This window comes from Leptosomus discolor, chromosome 2 (assembly GCF_034619465.1).
Source record: "Leptosomus discolor isolate bLepDis1 chromosome 2, bLepDis1.hap2, whole genome shotgun sequence".
Classification (NCBI taxonomy): domain Eukaryota; kingdom Metazoa; phylum Chordata; class Aves; order Leptosomiformes; family Leptosomidae; genus Leptosomus; species Leptosomus discolor.
This window is the reverse complement of record NC_141392.1, coordinates 124,095,434-124,110,163: the sequence shown is the minus strand read 5'-3', so window position 1 is coordinate 124,110,163 and position 14,730 is coordinate 124,095,434. Positions and strand designations below refer to the sequence as shown.

At 55.2% G+C, this 14,730-nt stretch overlaps 1 protein-coding gene across 3 annotated transcripts; it reads right to left on the bottom strand.

Moving 5' to 3' along the window:
- Positions 1–195: 195 nt before the first annotated feature.
- CTSB (cathepsin B) lies at positions 196–12,213 on the bottom strand. 3 transcript variants are annotated; one of them, XM_086460351.1, is made up of 10 exons: positions 12,173–12,213; positions 6,222–6,373; positions 5,625–5,710; positions 5,130–5,244; positions 4,777–4,895; positions 4,010–4,095; positions 3,159–3,305; positions 2,364–2,480; positions 1,660–1,788; positions 196–1,567 (listed from the first exon to the last, which is right to left on the bottom strand). In XM_086460351.1, the coding sequence occupies exons 2-10, from the start codon at positions 6,345–6,347 to the stop codon at positions 1,470–1,472; spliced, it is 1,023 nt and encodes a 340-aa protein (XP_086316477.1). In that variant the 5' UTR covers positions 6,348–6,373; positions 12,173–12,213; the 3' UTR covers positions 196–1,469. The 3 variants fall into 3 exon arrangements, with proteins under 3 accessions (XP_086316477.1, XP_086316478.1, XP_086316479.1); XM_086460352.1 differs by lacking the exon at positions 12,173–12,213 and adding an exon at positions 12,093–12,129; XM_086460353.1 differs by lacking the exon at positions 12,173–12,213 and adding an exon at positions 7,906–8,101.
- Positions 12,214–14,730: the final 2,517 nt, after the last annotated feature.

Genomic DNA, 14,730 nt, shown 5'->3' with positions numbered 1-14,730 from the left:
GAGGCAAGGCCCAGGAGCTCCTCAGGAGTCAGCACAAGTCATGTCACCAGTACGGCCAGAGGACAGGGCTGGGACTGACCGCCCTTGTATGAAGACAGAAAGGTCTCACCTGGCTTCCACGATGTGCAGAACACCAGGAGAATAGTTTCAGTGGTTTGAAGTCAAGCAGAAGCAACCGAGGACCCGGAGACAAGACACTGGAGAAATCATTTATTGGCACAGTTCTTCCAATCAATCACATACACCACAGCTCTGTCTCACTGGTGTCTGAGTAAGCAGAGTTAAGGGGCTATTTTACAGTGCAAGGGAGAGCCTGCTTCACACATTGCAGGCCTGTAGCTTCAGCTCAGCAATAAACTTTGTGCTTTAAAATTTAAAAAAAACAAACCAAAACTCCTTTGCTATATTAGTGTTGGCAAATCACATGATTCCTCCTCCACAGATATTACACCTCCCCCCAGTAACAAAAATAAGGTGGTTTTTTTTTTTTTTCTTCTTAACTCCCATGGCTTCAATTGTGTGCAAGTTCGCAAGATAACTCCAAGCATCTGCATGAGCTCCCTGCAGCAGACCTGGGGAACATCCCTCATCTCTGCTCAACATTCAGCAGCACCTGCAGTCCCAAAGCACCACGCTGGTTTTGGATGCAGCACCTTTGCCCAGGCACGACTCGCTGCACACCCCAAGCTGCCCAGCCACGGATGAAGAGTGGTTTGCTCCTAAGATGCTTGCAGGATGTTTGATCAAAGGCTCATGGAGCTCCAGCCAGGCCCTTCCCTAGGATCAATAACCCCAGACTACAGCAGAAAAAAAAGCAAAGGAGCAAATGGTTTAAAAAGCAGCCGAATGGATGAAGCAGAGCAAGTGATGCACAAAGGACTTGTCGCAGGCAGGAAGGGGCCTTAACGCAGCTGCGGCCAGAGCCAGCCCCACGTCAAGGTTGTCAGTATTTTGTCATTAATAGGTCTAAGTTTAGCCAATTCAAGGCACACGCTAACACCCTCCTTGTTTCGGGTGCTAACAGTCAGACCAACCCAGCCAGGGGTGCACAAATTACCCATGGCTTCCCAGCAGGATCCATCTCCGCTGCCCCACCAAGTCCCTAGTCCCAGCACAAAGCTACTGCTTCCTACCCTCCCAGTAACAGACTGGGCTGGAAGGGGTCCAGGCTCACCAAGTACCATGGCGCAAGAGGCCAGCAAGCCCTCCAGCAGCCCTTTGAACAGGGAATGAATGCCCCAGAGCTACGACCCACCAGGAGCAGCGGGCTTGCAGAGAGCAGTTCCACCTCCAGCTCCACCATACAGTTAAAAAAACAAACCAAAAAATAATTAAAAAAAAAAAGATAAAAAGCTTTAATAAAGTAACCTCAACTATAGTCTCTTAGAAGGGGGGGAGGCTCTGCACCCAACCCGCTATCAGTTAAAAGCATTGGGGACTCAGGATTATTTGTGGTTTGATCAAGAGGGTTACACCCTCTTCCAGTACTGCTCCGTGCTGGGAATGCCGGCCACGACCTCAGACTCGATGCCACAGTGGTCCTGTCCTCGGAGGATTTTGAAGAAGCCTGGAAACACACCAAGAGCAAAGTCAACCTCCCTGTCGTGCCAAGGAGAACGGGGAAGGGGTTCCCTCGGGCAGCATCCGGGGGCACCTCACCATTTTCCCCCCAGTCGGTGTTCCAGGAGTTAGCGGCCAGCCAGTACGGAGTGTCGTTGTCCACCCCCCAGCCCAGGATCCGGATCGCGTGGCCCCCAACCTGCTCGCCGGTGACGTGCTGGTAGATCCCTGCAAGGCAACACACCAACGCGTCAACGGGCGCCGCATCTCCTCCCACTTGGGACCGCTGCCCATTTGCGAGACTTTCGACATCAAAGCCCAGAGACCAGCTGAGAAGGGTTTTTTTTGTCGTTGTTAAATGCAAACCCGAAGCTTTGTGTAGAGTCTGGAGGAAAAGACTGATGCTAAGCATCAGCTCAACACGTAGGACACCCAGAGACACTCGGTAGGGGTCCCAAAGGTGGCACATCCCAAGCAGATCAGGACAGGGAATTGGGGTCCACACCAGGAAAGCCATCTGCCAGGATTTTACCTAAAATCCTAGCTGTTGTTCTCAGCTGCAATTCTGGGGACTCCCCATTGGGGCTTCCTCCTTGAGCCAGTCCCAAGCACCTACGCCCCTCGCTATGAAGCAATGGATACAGGAGATGGTATTTGCCCATGTTCTTGCAACTCCAAATACTCAAGTGTGACCTTGAGATCTCCTTTCAGACTTGAGTAGAGGGATGAGGGCCACAAAAGACAGACTCTACAGATGAAGTAGGGAACAGGGCTCCCTTTACAGCCTCAGTGCTGATGCTCACCAGACTTGTACATCAGGAAGTCCTCATAGACAATAAAGGCTCCTTCCACCGGGCCATTCTTGTAGATCTCAGCCATGATTTCCTTCTCACTGCGAGGGACACCGTAGGATGTGATGCCTAGAGAGGAAAAAAAAAATCCCACCATTACTAAGGCATTGTCAGGCCACACCGGCCTTGGGGACAGCTGGACAGAGACTGCTCAGCGTGCCCCTGCAAGAGGCAGTCTCCAGCTAAAGCTTAAATTCAAACCCAGCTGCTCCAGAGGCACTGACACAGCCAGGCAGGAAAAGTGGGCTCCAACCATCCCTCTCCCACACGGAATGATTTAACCTGGGTGCTATTCTGTACCCGACGACCTCTTCCAGACAGCTTCAGTGGGAAGGGAAGTTTTCCCCTTGTACATCCACGTTTCCAAAACAGCCCAAATTACTCGAGGCTAAGACAAATCTCCAAGAAGCAGCCAGACTACCCTACATGTATAGGGCTGGCTACCACCAAGGAGCAAGGAGGAGGTGACTTTGACACCAGACTCCCACAGGGCTCAGCAGCATGCTCTTCAAGCCAGGCACGTGCCCCACGAGGACTCAAATCAGTTCCCCCTCTCAGCTGAGTCTCAGCAAAGACAATCTGTGCATCTGACAGGCTTTTGTTTGCCCCAGGACCACCCATCCTGAGTACACAGAAGACAGCCAACAGAAAACAGCTTAGGAAGAGGTCCAACCTTACCAAGCCACCACTAGGAGCAGCTCTGGAGCTGCTGTGCATCAAAGCAGTGTGGGAGGCCACCTCCCTTACCGTAGTGCTTGTCCTCCTTGTACGAGGGCGAGTAACCGGGTTCGCAGTGCCGGCTGCACCTGGGGGTTTCACCCCCCTCCCCAGTGCACGGTGGCCGGGAGCCGTTGACGTGGTGCTCGCAGGGTGGGATGGAGTAGGGACGGCAGCCTGTCGAGGACAGAGATGGCATGAACTGGCTGTCCCCACGCACCCCTGTCCCCAGCAGCCATGCTGGAGAAGGCACCAGATGTCCCGAGAGAGGCTATTACCCTGCTGACCTAGAAACACCACAGATCGGTGGGGGGTGAGCAAGGGGAGCTCTGCCACTGCCAGAGGAGCAATCCCTGCATCAGCAGCGGGTTTCCCTCTGGACCTGCTTCCCACCACTTCCCTCTTGACAAGGTGATGGAAAAGATGGAAACACGAACCAACTCGTGGCCATGGTAGGAGGAGGCAGAGGTTTCCAGTTTGGAAGTTAAGCTTTGAGGGGGAAACATGTCAGGAAGGCTCCTACCCGCATCCAAAGTGTGCTGAACTGGTCCAAACCCAGCAACAACAAAAAAATTCACACCCTGATGAATTCCCGCTACGGAAGCGGGAGCCTTGTGGGGTTGTTAAGTCTGGCTACTGTGCTCCCTTCCTGGATGGGTCTCCTGCCAGTAGGTGCTGCTCAGGGACCCTTGTCCCAAAGGGGTGACCAGAAGGAGCCATGGGGACAGGAGCTGGGATAGCAGAGGTGTTTGAGCCCAGACCTGAAGGATGGAGCAGCCCCAAGAATGCAGCCCAGAAGAGAAGCACCCTGAAGGACAAGAGCCTGTAACCAAGCAGAGGTGCTCCTCTTTGCTTTCACGAGGGTATCTGCCAGGACTTACCCACATGGGAATTGTAGAGACCCCCAGACACGAGGCCCCTCTCTGTCCAGTACCTCCACGCGCCCGAGGGGTAACCACCGTTGCACCTGCAGAAAGAGGCAGCAGTTCCAGCTCCAGCCTGTTCAGAGCCATTCCCTCTTGGGGGAGGTGGGGGAAATGGATCCACCTTGGAGTGGGTGAAGGGAAGCTTTCAGCATGTTAAACCTTTCTAAGTCTGTCCCTGCCTTCTCCAGGATTTCTAGGCCTCGAGACACCAAGGCTTCGGGGCAAGAAGGAGCTAAGAGGACCCATGCATCTCAATCCCAGAGCAGTGGTGCCTCCTTACCAGGTCCCTGGTCAGCCTCTGCCACCAGAAACAGCCACACAGCTTGGAGACTCAACTCTCCACCCTGCTCTTAACTGCAAAAGCCACAGGCAAAAGCCTTGTGCCTGAAAACCAAGGCTTTGGGGCTACTAAAAGATCCTCCCTTTGGCTTAGGCAGCCACCAGCTCTGTACGGGAAAGGAGCATTATGTGCTCACCCTCTCTCCACCAGCCATCATCATCCACTGCTGCTGGGGCCAAGATGTGGCTCGGAGGGACTTTCAGTCCATGCAGTCACCTTTATGTACCCACCTAACTTCAGCACCTACAGCGCAAACCCTTGGCGGGGCTTCTGGCTCATTAGGGAGACTAGGAAGACAGGGCTAAAACGATGAGCACCTTCAGGTTGTGTCCCTGCTCCTCCCACCCACCTTTTAAGTACACAAGAACCAAGAGCAGCTCACCCCATGCCGCACTCGAAGCCGCAGCACGACAGCAAGTCCTCCGCCGAGACCTCCACGCTCACCTTGGCGTTCGTGTGGACGCAGATTCTGTCTGAAATCGCTTCTACGGCACCAAAAGCCTACAGGCAGCCACAAAAACCCAAGGGAAGACCATTAGAGCTGGCCGTGGGACAGAAACCAGGCAACCTTCTGGCAATGAGTGCAGCAAGCACGAGCCTGGCTAGGAGAAGCCCACCGAGAAGCTCAGATCCCTCATGTCCCCCCATTTATGCAGTTCAGTAGCAAACTCAACAGCATGTTTTTGATCCAGCAAACTCTGTACCAACATGACTTTAAACCACCCATGCTCTTACCCAGCAAGAGCCACAAGAGCCCTGGTCTCTTATCTCACTGATGGTAGGACAGTTAGGCCACTGCGTCCGTGAGTCGAAGTTATCAGGCAGCTCCATGTCTGCAGCGAAATCTACCCTGCAAGTGAGAAGAGAGAAATCCTGTTGTAGGAACACCAGTGTAACAGGTCTGGGTGCACAGGACTCTCCAACCTGCTCTGAAGGTGACCTGGAGGACTAGGGCTCTTGTTTGCTTACTGAAGGAGAATAAATACTTCTGAAGTCCTCAGACCAGGTCAGCAGCTCCTCCAGTTTTGAGTTTCAAGGAGTACAAATTACACAATTGGACAATTATCTGGCAGGACTTCTGTGCTTAATTCCATGCAAGACGTCCAGCAAGCTGCACCCAGGAGAACCCCGCTCACAGTCTGCCAGGAAAGACCCTCACCCACTCCAGACACACCAGGAGCATCCACACAAGCTTTTATAGTGGCCTCGTCTTCTTCTCCTGGCACTCACCTCTCGGGGAGCTTGGGCCCACCCAGGAAGGTGCCACAGAGCTTCTTCACATAGCTCATGTCAGTGTTGTGGAAGTTGTGCCCTGCCTGGGAAGAGACACAGAGAAATGGGACATGACTCTCCATAGCCACCAAGTGCAGTGCTGGGACCAGCCTGGTGCTCCAGATCTCCCTAAACCCAACCAGTGTCTGACACTTGCTATAAAACTCAAGGGCCGAGAGCCTACAGAACACAGCCCCTTCCAGGATCAGTGCATCACAACCAGTAAGCTAAGGTCCAGCTCTCCAGGCTTTGGCCACAGCGGCTTGACCGAGGAGTGTTTGGCCAGGTCACCACTACAGCTTGACACTTGCTGCTTGTTTCCAGCCTCCCACAGAGTTTCCTCCTCTTAGCATCACTCCAAAAAGGAGGAGCTCCACAGTTACTGTCACCACAGGAATCCCTGACAGCATCAACTCACTGGAGAAGTCACCTGGGTTTGAGGCTGGTTTGATGCAACAACCATGGTGAGACTCCCAAAGCTCAGCTGTTGAGTCCCACAAAGAGACTGTAGAGCAATGCATCCCAAAAAAGCCCCATAACCAACCTGGTACTCACCTTCCAGGTGGTGTTAAGCTTGTTTATGTGGTTGACCAAGTCGCTGGAGAGAGGAGGGTAGTAAGGAACGCTGCGAGCATTGGCGAAGGCGACCAGGACACACAGGATGGACACGGACAGCCACATCTTGGCTACAGATCAGGACACTCCACCTGCAGCCAGATTTGGCCATCATTGGAAACTTTCCCAAGGCGGGCTTGGACCGTGAGCAAGGGCTTGGCAGGAGGACCATCGCAGCAACACGTGGGAGGATAAAACACGTGGCTGCACGAAGTCCCTCCTGATCCCGATTTACCCCAAAGGTCAGGAGAGACACAGGAGCAGACTAATAACCCCTCTCCTCCAGCTCAGAAGAAATCAGACAAGGCAACCGGGTTTGTTGACCACTGCAGGATTAGCAGCAGCAGGAAAATATCTTCTGAAGCAGATCAAAGGGATTTGGAGGGTATTAAAAGCTGTGTTTACTTCCACAAAAGTGGAGAATAAGGACAAGGAGAAGGAATAAGTGACACCCCACCTCCATGGCAAACTGCAGTCCTGGGGAGTTGCTAGCCCTTGCCTTAAGTGCAGTGGCTCTTCCCTTCGAAGACATCGCTCCAAGTCACATTTTTGGACTTTAAGGCCTCATTTTGGCCAGCCCATTGCCCTGGAGACCCCGATTAGGGTCACAGTCCTGGGGTAGTGACCCCCTGCCCATGCAGAAGGGGGGGTCAGCATGCACCGGAGCTGCCTGTGGCTGCTGCCTGTGCTCCCCTCCCACTGGGGCTTTTCAGGAGGGAGGTTGTGAAGCCACATCCCTTGGCACAGGGCACCAGGAAAGTCCCAAATTGGGGAACAGAGATGCAGGGGAAATCCAGGAGCACAGGGAAGAATGGACCACAGCCTCCCATACAGGAGCACAAGCATCACCCAGCCCAAAAATGCTCCAGAGCTCAGCGGTTTCTTTGCTTTCCTACCTCTTTTAACCTAATTCACATTAAATTGCCCAACTCTGATTTAACCCCCAATGCCAGCAGCCATAGTTTGCTCCGCATCCCCAAGCCTGACTCGGACACACAGCCAGGCCACGAGCTGCCTGACCTCTGCAAACACACCAGGGCACCCTCCTCCTCCTCCAAAACCTCCCAGCTCCCCTTCCACCAACCCCACATCCACCCCTATGAACTCCGAGCCCAGTGAGCAACCAAAGACTTCAGATTCTCCACAGCAGCCTGAACAGCAGAGATAGTTAAGCTTTAATTCCTAGTCATCTCAGCGAGCTGAATGTTTAATCACCTTTGCAAGCCTGGGCTTAAACCCTTCTGGGCAAATACGCCCGAGCAGCTGGACATGTAGCTCTTGCCAGCAGCCCTCCGGCCCCGCAGCAGCAAAGCTTGCTGAGCAGGGGCAGGGGATGGGGAGACGCACACGCATTTCCATGCAGGCTGCCTCCACCCACTCACAGCCAAGTTTAGCCTTTCCAGAGAAGAAAACCCAGCAGGAGTGTCCTACTTTCTGCCACCGACATGCCCAGGCGGCTGCAGCTAACTGTATAAAGGGGCTCGTTTGTTTTTTTTTCCTTCCCTTTCCTCCTTTCACCATTTATGTATTTTACTTCCCACTCTCCATGCCTTCAGCAGGACGCTCAGCCCAAAAGCTAGTTACGTTTCAGCAGCATGTGGGTCCTCCTACCCCTAAATCTCACCTCTTTGAAGCGGTTTCATGCGTGTCTGCTGGCTTAGAGGTTTCTCCCAGACCAGGGATTCGCTGGCATTGCTGGCATCCCTGCCACGCTCATAGAGCAGGAAGGTTAAACCCAGAGAAATTAGCACACGTTTCTATGGCTACTGCGGTTTTTGCCTTGTGCCCCTTCAACATGGCCATAGGAAGCCTGTAGGTGAGCAGCCTGTAGGTGAGCAGCCTGAGGTGAAGCACCTTTTCCACTGAAAAAATCTTTACAAAAAAATTTTAAGAAAATCACAAAAACAAACCAAACAACAGAAAAAAAATCCCCACGCAAACCCTCTCTACTTCCTGCAGTCTTTACATTTTCTGTAGCACAGAAGGGAGGCATTTTTGAGGCCAGAAGCCACCTGATACGCTTTTGTTTTCAGCAGGATGCTTGTAAACTTGCTGATGCACTGAAACCTGCCCTGCAAAGCCTCCCACATCGATACGGCTGCTTGCACCGAGCTCTTGATGGACAGACACAGGAGATCTCACATCCTCAGGTTACCAGACCACAAGTTCCAGGCAACCTGAGACCAAACTGCAAAAAGACACCAGGCAGTTTCCCCTCTGAGAGGCACTCGCCTTTTCAGGTCTGCTGCATCGCGTTCACCCCACGACGTGGCCAACGGCCAGCAAACCCCGTAGAAGCAGCGAGACGTCGCCCAGCGCAACCCAAACAGCTGGGAGCCAGTTGTTCCAGCAAACAAGCCTCTTGCCAGGTCTCCTATGGGCACGAAACCTCCCTATAGGCCATGAGAAAGTTGGGGTTGTTCAGCCTGGAGGAGAGAAGGCTCTGGGGAGACCTTAGAGTGGCCTTCCAGTGCTGAAAGGGGGCTGCAGGAGAGGTGGGGAGGGACTCTTGGTCAGGGAGTGTCATGATAAGGGATAATGGTTTTAAACTAAAAAAGGGTAGATCCAGACTAGGTATAAGGAAGAAATTTTTTACAACAAGGGTGGTGAAACACTGGCACGGGTTGCCCAGAGAGGCGGTAGATGCCCCATCCTTGGAAACATTGAAGGTCAGGTTGGACAGGGCTTTGGACAAGGTGATCTAGATGATGATGTCCCTGCTCACTGCAGGGAGGTTGGACTAGATGAGCTTTAAAGGTCCCTTCCAGCACAAACCATTCTGTGATTCTGTGAAACCTCCTATGGGCATGAGGTCTTGGGGGGGGGGGGGGGGGGGCAGGGGGTAGCTGATACTCTCAGCTGGATGGTACGAAGCATCCCAAGACCTGGGCAGAGAAGGAAGCAGGAATCCTCAGTCTCATGCAACTTCTTCCCCCCTAAGCCCCACTGGCTTCGGCAAGCACCCTGTGTACAGCAAATCTATAGAGAGAGCGCAGGCACGGGACTCGCAGGATGAATTTCCACCGCCAGCAAGTCACGTGCAGCCAGAAGCACAGAAAACCCAGCAGCAACGCAGCAAGTAAGAAAAGGCTGCTGGTTTCCACCCCTCACCCCCCTTTCCCCGCAGACACGAGCAGCAAGACGCTTGCCATGGCAGCGTTATCGCACACGAGCTTCCCCCACCACCGCTATCTCCTCCGCACACAACTCCCTCCCCCTAAAGCCCCACAGCCGTTTTAAACACCACCAAAAGAGCTGCACCAACCCCAAACTTGCATAACAGCTGCTGCACCCAACAGATATCTGCTCTTCATTCTGCAGGGCACAGCAGGCCAGAGGAGTCTCCCCAGCAACCCTTCCCTTTGCACCCTCCAGGTCTCTGGAGGTGCCTCACAGCTTCAGGATAACCCTGGCAAAGGCTGTCTTCACAGGTCACATCCCACCAGAGCTTATTAGCTTGAAAACAGACGCAAAGCTTGGCTGTTAGGTTTCTTAAGGCACAGAAGCTTCACCCTAGCAAACTCTTCAGATGGCCAGGGGGATGTTTGGGGCTTGCAAAGAGCCCCGCAGGCTGCTCCCTCTCCTCTTAGGCTGCAGATCTGGTTGCTGAGGACAAGCCCCCAGCCTGCTGTTTTGGGATCTGAAGGATCTGGTAATGTGATTTCTTGAGGGATGAGCAAGAAATAACCCCAGAAAGCTGCTACCCACCAGCACACCTGACCCTGGGCAGGAGTCGCCTAATTCAGCCAGCTGGTTCCTTAAAAAAACAGGAAATTTGGGCCACTTGAGTGCAGCCCTTGAGCCCCCCCCCCCCCCCACCTCCCAGCCAGCGAGGAGGAAGCACTGAGGCTGAAGGCCCTCCAGCATGAGGTGCTCAGAGCAGCTGCAGCGTGCGAGAGAGAACACCCGAAGCGAGCTGGCTGCGGCTGGCGCTGCACCACCCACCCGCAGTCCCTCTGCGGCGCAGGCAGAGAGACAGGGAGGAAGGGAAGGAGGTGACATCACCCAGGTGCCTTCTCCATCTCTCCTGACCAGAAGGATCTGGCAGCCAGAGGCAGTTCCCTGCCTGCTTTCTCAGGGACAGAGATCCAACTATTTGGACCACGTTACACGAGAGATCAGCAGGGTCCCACAGCCTCCTCCCAGAGCCCAAGGGGGATACAACAGTGCCTGCCACAGCAAACGCCTCTGCAGTTCACCACTGCAGAGTCCCACCGAGAAGGTCTTCTCCACATCACCCAGAAATCAAAGCCAGCAAGTCCCATTTCACTGGGCAATTCTCTGCAAGTCAAAAAAACCCAAACCCAAACAACAACAACAAAAACCCAACAAAAAACCCGAAAACAGGCTATTCAAAGCCCAGCTCACATGACTCAGTTTAGGCAGGTCAGGCCACAAGATAAGTCACAGCCCTGAAGCACCTCTCGGCTCCTCCACTGTCTGGGCCAAACCCCTCCAGGCACAGACTGAGGCACCTACACACCCTTTTCCAAGGGTCTGAGGAAGATAAGAGCTGTCCAACCCTCAGAGGTACAACACCCCCACCCCTCCAGGGTGAGAGGTACTCAGCAAAGCCCAAGTCATGTGTCCTCTTCCAGCAAGCAGCCCTTTACCCAAGCTGTGCTTTGTCCTTTGTTCTGGTTGCCAGTACTTGTGCGTGACTCTAAGCCACAATAAAGCCGGCCCATGAACAAAGCAATCCAGCTTAGCTTGCTGTGCCACCAGGTAAGCTTGGTGGCCCTACAGGCATGCACCAAACTCATGGCCTGGTGACTTCATTACAGCCATTATCAAAGCTTGATTTATTTTTTTAACAAAAAAAGGCATGAGGCACTCTTTCCCACACCCATTCCGTTCCAGAAAAGCCAAATCATTCGCGCAGATTAGACATCTGGCAAAATAAATACACCTTGAGACAAGCTGCAGTGCTCACCTCTCCAGCTTACGCTCACCGAAAAGTGCAAGATCCCTCCCAAACAGAGCTGCACTGATTTATTTTTTTTCCCCCCCTCTTCTTCTTACAGGCCAATCCTTAAACCAGAGTCTTGCACAAGACCTCGGCTGCTGCAGCAGACACCCTGCGCTACTGAAACTCCTCGCCCGCGCCCTCGACTTTGCAACCTGGAGGTAAACACAAGAAAAAAAAAGGGATCTCCGCTGCATCGCGCCTGCAGCACGACCCTGTCAGGGCGATGATGGATGGATGGTTGGATGGCAGAGAGGTTGCACACCACGCGAGGCAGCTTTGATCCAGCCCCATCCCCAAGCCACGGTCCTTGGTGCCAGACCCAAGCTCGGCCGCGCATCACGGGATGTTCCCAGAACCACTTCAGCGGGTGCCAAAGCGATCTTAGCGTCAGCTGACGAGCTGGGCTGGGGTTTTTTCCTGCCTTCATTATGAAAACAAGGTTTCTTCTCTCCTCGCCTTGCCACTTACAGGAAGGTTTGCTGGGTTTTGGTTTTGTTTTTTTTTTTTTTAAGGACGGTTCATAGCATTTTCCCTGCCACAACCCTCACCCCCGAGCCGCAGAGCATCCCTCCTGCACCTCCCACGCTCAAAATGACCCCTAAAACGCCGCTGGAAAAACGCGGGAGACGCTCCTGCTGCTGCCCCGGGAAGGGCTGGGGTGTCGCAGCACCCCAGGGGCGCAGGGCTGGGGTCTCCCCCGCGGGCGCAGCGCTCCCCGCCCGGCCCCGCCGCTCCCCCCCGGTGCCCCATCCCCATACGCGTGTCTTGGGGGTGTCCCCCCACCCCCCCACCCCAAGCCGGGCCGTGCAGAGCAGCCCCCCCCCCCCCCCCCCCCCCCTTACCTGCCCCCCGCTGCAGCGCCGCACCCGCGCCCCGCCGCGCTCCTTATGACCGGCCCCGGCCCCCCGCCCCCGGGACTCACCGCCCCGCACGGCCCCGCACGGCCCCGCGGTCCCTCGGCACCCGCGGAAGGGGCAGCTCCCGGCGTCTGAGTCACCGCGGCCGCGGCCCGCCCCGGCGTGACTGCATCCTGCCCGCGCCCCGCCCGCGCCCCGCCTCCGCCTGCCTGCGGCCTGCCTGCTGCCTGCATCCCATCCAGTTTTCCTCCTCCAGCCTGCCTGCAGCCCTCCTCAATCCCACCTGCACCCGTTCTCCAGCCTGCCTCCATCCCTTCTCCACCCTGCCTGCCTTTTCTCCGCCGGCCTGCCTGCATCCCATCTAGTTTTCCTCCTCCATCCCGCCTCCATCCCTCCTCAATCCCATCTGCGTGCCAACTCCATCCCTTCTCCATCCTGCCTCCATCCCTTCTCCAACCTGCCTCCATCCCTTCTCCATCCTGCCTCCATCCCTTCTCCGCTGGCCTGCCTTCATCCCTCCTCAATCCCACCTGCGTTCCAACTCCATCCCTTCTCCAACCCGCCTCCATCCCTTCTCCACCCTGCCTGCCTTTTCTCCGCCGGCCTGCCTGCATCCCATCTAGTTTTCCTCCTCCATCCCGCCTCCATCCCTCCTCAATCCCATCTGCGTGCCAACTCCATCCCTTCTCCATCCTGCCTCCATCCCTTCTCCAACCTGCCTCCATCCCTTCTCCATCCTGCCTCCATCCCTTCTCCGCCGGCCTGCCTTCATCCCTCCTCAATCCCACCTGCGTTCCAACTCCATCCCTTCTCCAACCCGCCTCCATCCCTTCTCCATCCTGCCTGCAGCCCTCCTCAATCCCACCTGCACCTGTTCTCCAGCCTGCCTCCATCCCTTCTCCAACCTGCCTGCTTCCCTCCGCCAGCCTGCCTGCATCCCATCTAGTTTTCCTCCTCCAACCTGCCTGCATCCTTCCTCAGTCCCACCTGCATCCCTTCTCCAGCCTGCCTCCATCCCTTCTCCAGCCTGCCTGCAGCCCTACTCAATCCCACCTGCGTTCCAACTCCATCCCTTCTCCATCCTGCCTGCATCCCTTCTTCAACCTGCCTGCATCCCATCTAGTTTTCTTCCTCCAACCTGCCTGCATCCTTCCTCAATCCCACCTGCATCTCTTCTCTACCCCTCCTCAATCCCACCTGCACCCCTTCTCCATCCTGCCTGCAGCCCTCCTCAATCCCACCCGCATAGCACCTCCATCCCTCTTCAATCCCACCCACATCCTGCCTACTTCCCTCCTCCAGGCTGCCTCCATCCCGTCTAGTTTTCCTCCTCCAACCTGCCTGCACCCTTCCTCAGTCCCACCTGCATCCTTCTACCATCTTGCCTCCATCCTGCCTGCATCCCACCTGCATCCCTTCTCCAGCCTGCCTGCTTCCCTCCTCCAGCCTGCCTCCACCCCATCTAACTGTCCTTCTGCAACCTGCTTGCATCCCACCGCTATCCAGTCTCCATCCTGCCTGCATCCCTTCTCCATCCTGCCTGCATCTCTTAGAATTGTAGAATCATTAGGTTGGAATAGACCTCTAAGATCTTCAAGTCCAATCGTCGACCTAATACCACCATGCCCACTAACCCATGTCAAAACCTTTGGCACTGTCTCCCACAGCATTCTCCTAGGAAAGCTGGTGGCTCATGGCCTGGACAGCTGCACACTAAGGTGGGTTAAAAGCTGGCTGGATGGTCGAGCCCAGAGAGTGGTGGTGAATGGAGTTCAATCCAGCTGGCGGCCGGTCACAAGGGGTGTCCCCCAGGGCTCAGTTTTGGGACCGGTCTTGTTTAACATCTTTATCGATGATCTGGATGAGGGGATCGAGTGCTCCCTCAGTGAGTTTGAAGATAACACTCAGTTGAGTGGGAGTGTTGATCTGCTCGAGGGCAGGAGGGCTCTGCAGAGGGACCTGAACAGGCTGGATCAATGGGCCGAGGTCAATTGTATGAGGTTCAACAAGGCCAAGTGCTGGGTCCTGCCCTTGGGTCACATCAACCCCACGCAGCACTACAGGCTGGGGAGGAGTGGCTGGAAAATGCCCGGCGGGAAAGGCCCTGGGGGTGCTGGTCAACAGCCAGCTGGACATGAGCCAGCAGTGTGCCCAGGTGGCCAAGAAGGCCAACAACATCCTGGCCTGTATCAGCCATGGGGTGGCCAGCAGGAGCAGGGAGGGGATCGTGCCCCTGGGCTCGGCACTGGTGAGGCTGCCCCTCGAATCCTGTGAGCAGTTTTGGGCCCCTCCCTGCCAGAAGGACCTTGAGGGGCTATAGCGTGTCCAGAGAAGGGCAGCGAAGGTGGGGAAGGGTCTGGAGAGCAGGTCTGGTGAGGAGCGGCTGAGGGAGCTGGGGGTGTTCAGCCTGGAGAAGAGGAGGCTGAGGGGAGACCTGATCGCTCTCTGCAGCTGCCTGAGAGGGGGTTGGGAGTGAGATAGGAGTCGGTCTCTTCTCCCAAGGAACAAGTGATAGGACAAGAGGAGATGGCCTCAAGCTGTGCCAGGAGATGTTTAGATTGGACATGAGGAAGAATTTCTTCACTGAAAGAGTGGCCAAACGTTGGAACAGGCTGCCCAGGGA